At 36.4% G+C, this 9,438-nt stretch overlaps 2 protein-coding genes across 2 annotated transcripts; both read left to right on the forward strand.

Moving 5' to 3' along the window:
* Positions 1–10: 10 nt before the first annotated feature.
* On the forward strand, positions 11–3,471 carry LOC127935002 (uncharacterized). Its single transcript, XM_052532578.1, has 2 exons — positions 11–603; positions 1,479–3,471. Exon 2 carries the CDS (start codon positions 1,546–1,548, stop codon positions 3,469–3,471), a length of 1,926 nt encoding a protein of 641 aa, XP_052388538.1. The 5' UTR covers positions 11–603; positions 1,479–1,545.
* A 394-nt stretch (positions 3,472–3,865) lies between these two features.
* LOC127935355 (uncharacterized) lies at positions 3,866–8,000 on the forward strand. Its single transcript, XM_052533151.1, has 6 exons — positions 3,866–3,948; positions 4,069–4,221; positions 4,489–4,698; positions 5,957–6,116; positions 6,622–6,701; positions 7,468–8,000. The coding sequence occupies exons 1-6, from the start codon at positions 3,877–3,879 to the stop codon at positions 7,756–7,758; spliced, it is 966 nt and encodes a 321-aa protein (XP_052389111.1). The 5' UTR covers positions 3,866–3,876; the 3' UTR covers positions 7,759–8,000.
* Positions 8,001–9,438: the final 1,438 nt, after the last annotated feature.

Genomic DNA, 9,438 nt, shown 5'->3' on the forward strand with positions numbered 1-9,438 from the left:
AAAAAAAAGGGTTCCTCAAGGTTCTATATAGAACCCTGGGGTTCCGTACTTGGCCAATAGAACCTTTTACCAAAAAAAATGGTTCTATGTAGAACCCTTGCATGCAAAGAACCTTTTTTTTTATTAAAATGGTTCTATAATTCATGTTTTATGACTGAAGTTTAAACTAAAGATTACACTATAATTATAGGCCTTACTCAACACATTCACAAAGCTTTTTGAGTCAAGACCCATGAGAATGACTGCTGTAGCTATTCAAAAATATTAATATCTAGTCAGTGTATGATTTGAGCTGTACATTAGCATGAAACTTATATTACTTTACATTATAGTTTACCTTTTTTAAGAAATAAATTTGTGAAGAAAAACATAAACTAACCAGGAGTTGTCTTTATTTTGTATACCATATTGTGATATGTACGAAGGGAACATTAAAAACAAATAATCATAAAAAGACCCCCTCCCCCTCCCCGGTATGCGTTGCATCATCCTTGAATTCCTATTGGTGGATTGGCGAAGATGAATCTCGAGAGGAGTCGAGACAAGTGACAGTTAATTTTTCAAACTGAGGAGTCCGCCATTTCTGCTCGTTCATACACTAAGGTAAGTTAAGTTTTTACATTTTTGAAATGATTTTACCGAAATATTTTGTATTACAGTTAATATTTATATTTGTTAGAGTAGCCCTTGTGTTGAACACTGATACTAGAAGCAAAATTTACCTCAAAAACACTGTTGTGAAGCACTGACGGGCTTCGTCAGCCGTCGGTTCAAGCCCTGTTAAATTAATTTTGCTCCGGTTTTTAAATTAATTAAGATATAGTCTCCCTTTATTTCCTTGTTAATGTTAACGGAATTGTTAACTACAATAAGATAACTGTGTTATAAGTAGACGAGCTTCCAGTCAGAAGCGTGAATTTTAACGTTCATTTCAATTAAGCGCGCGCTCGTTGTTCAAATAAACGGCGCCGATTCAAATAAAAGTGAACCGGGTGGAAGACGGAGGTGAATGATTATGTGAAAGTGTGTCGCAGTTTCACACATAGGCCTACTCATTTTGCGGTGAGTATTTTTCCCAGGCCTATGTTAACAGGTGTAATGTTAGAAGTTCTTCACTTTGGCCCCGCAAGATACTTTCGTGCAGTTTTTAACTCCAACCCAGACCAGACGAGGATCTTGATTAGCTTGTTCAGGTGTGTTTTATCAGGGTTGGCGCTAAACTCAGCAGGAAAGTGGACACTGCTACAGTTCAAAACTTCCGGCCGGTCTGTAGCTATTAAAACTGTGCAAAGACACAGTTGCAGTGCAGTGTTCGTTTATGTTTACTGTGATGCATGCGCTGGATTAAAGTGATGATAGCACAAGGTTACATTTTAGTATTCAAATGTTATAAAGCCAAAAATGTTTAAGGTTAGGTGTGTTTAATGCATAGTTGGTTTATGAAGTGTTATTTATGCTTTGTTTTTTTTCATCCCCAGATAACCATGGTTGATAAATGGTCAGTAGATGACACGTGCCACTGGCTTCAAACTATAAACCTCATTGATGCTAAAGAAAGTTTCAGAGGTAACGTTACAGATGAAAATTTATAAATGTTCATTTTGTGATGTTGTGAAGTTTCAACTCACAAAGTTTCTAACTCACCTGCAAGTGCAACATAACCACCAAGCAGATTTTAGTGTTACCTGTGACATTGAGGGATGTTTTAGAAGATATAAAACTGTTGCAAGTTACAGAAACCATATCTATCGAAAGCACAGACAAGCTTTGCAACATCCCCTATTTGAAAAGGCTACTGTATTTGAAGACAATAATGAAAGTGAGGAGGAGGTTCCTGAAGATGATCTGCTAGAGAACAACCAAAATTCTTTGCTTGGAATTGATTTAGAAACTGTGTTATTGGGACTGAGACAGCATGTAGCCCTCTTTATATTAAATCTTCAAGAAAAACATTTACTTCCTAAAGCAACTCAGGATACCATTGTTTCCAGCTTGGAGTTCATCTTGAAATTTTTCCAACAAAATTATTTTGAAATCATAAAATTCCACTTGACAAAATCTGGATTTAGACTAGAGGACCAGGAAGACTTGGATAACTTGCTAAATAATCAGACACTTATTGAAAGTGTGTTTTCCTATATTCAGTCAGATTATCAACTTTTCAAATATTGCAAAGAACATCTACACTTAGTGGAGCCAGTCAAGCACATTCTTGGAACCAATAGCCAGGGAAAGGAGGACACATTTCAGTATGTGCCTATCATTGATGTTCTGAAGACTCAGTTGGAGAAACCTGACATATTTGAATCATATCGAAGAACCTGTGAACAAGCCCCAAGTACAGATTTTTTAAGTAGTTACACAGATGGAGAATTATTCCGTGAGAGCCCCTTTTTTGGAGATCCTAATATTGTAAGATTACATCTGTACACTGATGAATATGAAGTGGTAAACCCCTTGGGGTCTAAAAGATCGGTTCACAAATTAGCAGCTTTCTATTTTATGATTGGCAATCTTGAATCTAACTGCAAATCACAATTGAGGCATATACATTTGTGCTTACTTGTAAGAAATCAATTTCTAAAGAAGTACTCATACAGAGATATCTTGCTGCCCCTGATTAATGACCTGAAACTGTTGTACACTCAAGGACTCCAGGTCAGTGTAAATGGTCAGAACATCATTTTGAAATGCGCCCTTGCCACTATTTCAGCTGACAACTTGTCTGCTCACAGCCTGGCAGGTTTCACCTGCTGCTTTAGCAGTGGACGGATCTGTCGCTTTTGTATGATCAACTACAAAGACCTAAGGTCTCACGTTAATGAAGATGATGTAATAATTCGATCTTCTCAGGTACATCAGTACCATCTGCAAGCACTCAGGGAAAGTAGTGGAATATCCAAACAGACATATGGTGTGGTCAGTGAGTGCCCTTTCGCTGAGCTGGACTACTTTGATGTGACAAAAAACTTTCCCCCTGACTTAATGCACGATTTTCTTGAGGGTGTGGTGCCTCTTGTGGTTACCAGAGTTATCCAGGCATTACATTTTTTGCACATTGTCTCATTAAATCAGATAAATGCTGAATTGGATGCATTTAAGATAGGGAGAAATGAACGGGCTAACCTCCCTCAGAAACTTCCAGATTCTGTCCTAAAGAAAAACACACTATCAGGGTCTGCAGCTCAGGTCTGGTGCCTCTTCAGGATTTTGCCATTTCTCATTGGACATTACATTCCAGAAGGTGAGGTGCACTGGGACATTTACCTGAAGTGTAGGGATATAGGAGATGTGATTTTGTCACCCACCATACAAAAGAAAATCATCCCTTTTCTAAGCCTTCAGATAGGCGAATTCCTGTCCTCCTTCCAGTCTGTATTCCCAGAGACTTTCACTCCAAAACTACACTTTCTCATTCATTATCCACAACTGATATTGAAGTTTGGGCCGCTGCGCAGAAACACTACGTGAACTTACTCGAGGCCCAGAGAGAAGGAAATGAATAGTGGAATAAAGTTGTTACTTTATTTTTATTTTTTTGCGCACCAAAAGTATTCTCGTCGCTTGATATACTTAAGATTGAGTCACTGTAGTCACTTGGACTGCATTAATGATCTCTTTAATAACTTTTCTGGGCCAGCTAGTTTCAGTCATATAGCAGCCTATGGAGGAGTGATCCAGCTCTCAGATTTCATCAAAAATATCTTAATTTGTGTTCTGAAGATGAACGAAGGTCTTACGGGGTAGGAACAACATGAGGGTGAGTAATTACTGACAGAATTTTCATTTTTGGGTGAACTAACCCTTTAAACTTGTTGGTTGTTGGGTACTGAAATAATGTATTTGATTATATTTCTTAGGTACCCAAATCATAAAATGTATGGAGATGTTCTGGGGAGTTTGATCACCCGCTTTCCATTTTTGAAGGATGGCAGCTCCTCTGGTTATGTATGAAAATATTGCAGTTCTTTTAATATTGTGACAATATTAAGATCATTGCTCATTAAAAAAAATCTAACACAGAAAAAAAAAATTCAATTTAAAAAGAAATTATAAATGTGTCTACAGGATACCTTGTTGGAATGCCTTAGAAACAAATTTAAAAAAGAAAGGATTCCCTTGGTTAGCTCATCGATCGTCCTGCAAATGAAGGAGAAGTATGGGATTAAAAGGAAGTGTGCTGGACAAACAGATTCGGAGGAACTTGGTCAACAACAAGAGGCAAGTTCAGTTCAATAAATTTAATGTCGAAGGCAGATTAAATTTGTCTTAACATGAAGTACATGTTGACAATTATTTCAGAGTGCAAAATGTAGAAGAGAACCATTGGATATATTGGCATTTAAAGATTCTGCTTGTTCGCAGGAGGTATTTGGTTTAGTGATCCTTAAGTGATACATCAGTTTTTAAATGTTTGAATCTTAAATATTGTATTCTGTGACTTTGATTCATATTTACGTACTGCACAATACTGTCTTCCTACCTCAGATTGTGTTGGACCTGGAAGTAATGGGTGAGGATGAGACAAGTTTCCGGGAACACATTAATGCCATCACCCTGGAGTTGCGTAAAAGCAATCCCAGTTACTCTGAAGTCAAGAACCGGATGAAGCGCACTCTTTTCAAAAGAGTACAGCTTATGGACAGGCCTGCAGCTGAAGTAATGGAGCAGTTTCCTTTTCTTGGAGTGCCACAGCTTGTGAGTAAACATTGTTACATTTTGTGCCAGGCAGATAAGAAAAATCAGTGTAATTATATTTCTGTGAATTCCTATAGCCCATGATTTGGTAGAGCAATGTGTTAGCAATGCAAAAGGGTATCCCAGGGAACACATACAATGTATAGATTGAACGCAATGCAAGTCCCTTTAGATAAAAGCGTTTGCCAAATATGAAGTATTTTATTTGATATAAAGTTATTTTGTTTTATTCTTATTTTATTATTTTAATTTTAGATATATATACTGCTGTTAAAAATTGAGGTCATTTAGAAATGGGAGCTCTAGCGCAAATTCTACCGAAATTAATTGTTTCTACGATGCACCACGATGCAGACGAAGACGGTTCGGTATCAGTTCAATAATAGACCATAACCAATTATAATGTACTTTTCGGACGCTTTTCTGATGTCTTCTGTTGCGTACGTGCTTTGGTGGGTAGCGTACAATGGCAGAGGGAGGCGAGACGCGAGTGCTAGAAAATGTAAAATGCTCCAACTACTTTAAAGCCGACATCTGGGCACATTTTGGCTTAAAATTTGGTAAGAACGACCTGCAGAAGACACGCACTGTGTCCGCTCATGTCACGCACACAAAGAATATGCAGGAGGTAATTCCACAAACTTCATAAACCATGTTAGCCACTTTCACCCCGAGCTGTTAAAGGGATACTCCAAAGTTTTTTTCATATTAAACTATGTTATTCCCTTAACTAAGACGAGTTGATACATGCCTCTCTCATCTCGGTGCGTGCACTTAATCGCTCTGGCGCGCGGTGACACTTTGATGCACTTAGCTTAGCCCAGTATATTCAATGGTATCTAACAGCAATGAATTTATAAGTGACCAAACACATCAACGTTTTCCCTATTTAAAAACAGTTACACGAGTAGTTATACGACCAAGTATGGTGACACAAAATAAAACGTGGCACTTTTCTAAGCAGGTTAAAAAGGATTACTATAATGTATGGCGGAATAGCACTTTTTGGATTACTTCGACTCAGCGCAGTAAAAAGTCACGCCTGATCCTCTTCCTCTCACTTCTGTCAAGGGGAAGAGGATCAGGCATGACTTTTTACTGCGCTGAGTCGAAGTACTCGAGTGCCCTTGAGGTAAGCTAAAACATACCAAAATTTATTTTCAAAGTGAACTAGGGATAGGGATAAGGAACTTGTTTGGCTGAAAGTGTGTAATTTGGATATAAGCACCTGTAGTAATTTTACTGTTTTGTATTTAAGATGCTGCATGAAATGACAATGAGGTTTGGAACAGACTTGGCGAAGAACATGGAAACATCTCTGAATGAAATGGCACCAAACATCATCAGGAGTGCAAAAGAAGGAAGTCAAAAAAAACTCTACGCCAATCTCATTGGACTAGCAGAGGAAACCACAGAAGGTAACTACACCATATATTTTTCCCCATCCAACCTATCTGTTCCATGCCCAGTGTAAAGTTGCATTGTTTGCATTGTCAATGTAAAGGTTGTAGCTCCTATAAATTGTATAAATGAAAACATGTATTAAAATAATGCAAATATTAAAGGAATAGTTTACCCCCAAATAAAAATTGTCATCCTTTACTCAAATCATTTCATTTCAAATCTTTATGACTTTCTTCTTCAGAACACAGAAGAAGATATTTAGAAGAAGGATGGTAACCGAACAAAGATGGTGCCCATTGGTTTGGTGTCTATATGATAGAAGTGAATGAGTACCAGCATTGTTCGGTTACCAACATTCTTCAAAATATATATATTTTTTATGTTATGCTGAAGAAATAAAACTATATAGGTTTAAAATGACATGGGTGAGTGAATGATGACAGAATTTTCATTTTTGGGTAAACTATCCCTTTAATTGATTTCTGTACCTAATATACAATCATTTGTATCTGTTTGTAGGTCTCGTTAGGAATGCTGCACTCATTTTATTGCCAGCACTATTTAAAGAAAACGCCAGCTTCCTCTACTGTGTGGATAGTGTAAGTATAGTTTTTCTGTAGTTTCATTAACATTTGATGCACTTGACTTGAATTAAAGGAACTGTTCATGCAAATATAAAATTATTAGTCGGTTAACTCACCCTTATGCCAAATTTGTAACAATTAAAAAAAAAAATTATTTACCCTATAATTTACTCACTCTCTTCTTTAGTCATAAACTTTGTACTGTTTGCACTGCTTTGTAATGTCATTGAATAGCACCCCAATTTAAATCATAAAAGAAATCTGTACAACTCCAGGGGTTAATAATTGTCTTCTAAAGCAAAATGGTACATACAAATGGTACGTTAGTGAGATAAAAAGATTACATTTGCCAAGATAGGTTGCTATAATTAGACTATGTATAGATAAGGGAATAACATCCAATGGGGTGGCACATCAGCTTCACATCAATAATTATGAGTCTTGTTGGTTCTTGCGTGTCACGTGCTTAGCTGTCATATCTGTGTTGTGTCATGAACGATTCAGTTAATAGAACGAAAGAACCGATGAGATTCAAAGTAATCAAAGTTGAACCGACGTGGTAGCATGTTGAATGTTCTTCAGTCATCAGCAATGTTGACATTCAAACACATTACAAAGCTTTTTATTATTAAATATATCTCAGATTGTGTCAAACTGGAGAAACAGTCATATACATTGGTTGGTTTGTTGCTAAGTAAATTATGGGGTAATTTTAAGTCTATTTGATGACTTCTGTTTATTGGTGAAAAGCACTCAAAATGTGAAATGGTTTGTTTTACAGGAACCCAAAGGTGCTACACCAACCATAGTGTTTAACGGCTCTCCTGATCCCCTCAAGGCTGAAAGCATCAGCATTATAATGGACAATGTGAACATCATAAGAGAGGCAGACATTGACATGACACAGGCTGTGGAATGCCTATTTGCAGTCTATTTTCTCTTCAATGTGCAATACCCGGTTGACATTAAGCACACAATGACTTTTATTCAAAAATATATGCTTAAACTTAGACAAGAGCACGGCAAAAGAACACCAATACCTGTACTGAAAATGTACAGTCAACTTGTGTAAATTGTAGAGCTATTTAATAGTTGTTTTAATTGTTCATGTATTGATTTTTATCTGCACTGTCAAATATCAAAAATGATTTAGTTTTTCCTCCTTTCAGAGATATATGTAAAAGTGAAGTACTGTATATGTACATAAACAAGCTTATGTATGTTTTTTTGCAAAGTGAAAATGCTTAAATGAAATAATTCAAACTAAATGGTTAAATGTAATTAAACATCTTAAATGTAAAATGTGAAATTTGCTGTCTAATGCAGAGTATACAGAGGTGCAATTTTAAATGACACTGATATTTTTGTATAATCAGTTGAATAAATGTAAACATTTTGAATTTTCTGGATTGTTTATATTTTCTTATTCAATAATAACTTGTTTAATAATAAAGAACCCTTAAATGGTTCTATATAGAACCATCTAACTTGGATTCAAAGAACCATTTGGGGTTCTTTTTATGGAACCCATTAAAGTGGTTCTATATAGAACCATTTTGGAGTTCCATATATGAAGCGGGTGATAGAACCATTTTTGGTTCTAAATAGAACCATTTCTTTTAAGAGTGCACTTCATGCTTCCTGCTGCTGACCAACTTTATGGAGTTGCAGATTTCATTTCCCAACAGGACTTGGCACCTGCACACAGTGCCAAAGCTAACAGTACCTGGTTTAAGGACAATGCTATCCCTGTTCTTAATTGTGAAGAGGAAGATGTGATATACCAGACCCAAGAATGCAGAAGAGCTGAAGGCCACTATCAGAGCAGGCTGGTCTCTCATAACACCTGAGCAGTGCCACAGACTGATCCACTCCATGCCACGAAGCATTGATGCAGTCATTCAGACAAAAGGAGCCCCAACTTAGTATTGAGTGCTGTACATGCTCATACTTTTCATTTTCATATTTTTTAGCTGGCCAAGATTTCTAAAATTCCTTTCTTTGTATTGGCCTTAAGTTATATTCTAATTTTCTTAGATACTGAATTTGGGATTTTTCTTAGTTGTCAGTTTTAATCATCAAAATTAAAATAAATAAACATTTGAAACATACCAGTCTCTGTGTAATGAATGAATATAATATACAACTTTCACTTTTTGAATGGAATTAAATCAACTTTTTGATGATATTCTAATTATATGACCAGCACCTGAGTATCACTTTTTACAGTGTCCATCAGAAAAGATGGAGTCTGGAGCGATCCACTGACTCACACTGATGGAAACATGACTATCTTACAGTTTGAGGACAGAGAAGCAGGAACATACAGAGTTCTGGATTCAGAAGGAAACTCTTTTCTCCCTGATAGCTTCATGATCGTGAGAGCTGCACGGGTCACGAGACTGATCTGAACCAGGAACACAGGAGAAATCTTATTTTGACATTCACTTCAGTGTTTAAAGTTGAAAACAACTGATACATATGCTGTATAAAACCACTGAATAAGAGGAACAGTATTGCAAAACCAGTAAAATATATATTTAAATAAAAACGTACATAAAGTATTAAATGCCACTGACACATAAAGTCATCATAAATCAGTACATGAACCTCAACAATGTTGTAATGCATGCTGATGACTCCCAGCATGCATCACAGCTTGAATAAATTATGCAATTTAATTGTCTTTCTATTTTTCTTTGGTTCATGTATTTATTTTGTATTTTTGCTATTTTCTGTTGTAGCTTTTTGT

This window comes from Carassius gibelio, chromosome A19 (assembly GCF_023724105.1).
Source record: "Carassius gibelio isolate Cgi1373 ecotype wild population from Czech Republic chromosome A19, carGib1.2-hapl.c, whole genome shotgun sequence".
Lineage (NCBI taxonomy): Eukaryota > Metazoa > Chordata > Actinopteri > Cypriniformes > Cyprinidae > Carassius > Carassius gibelio.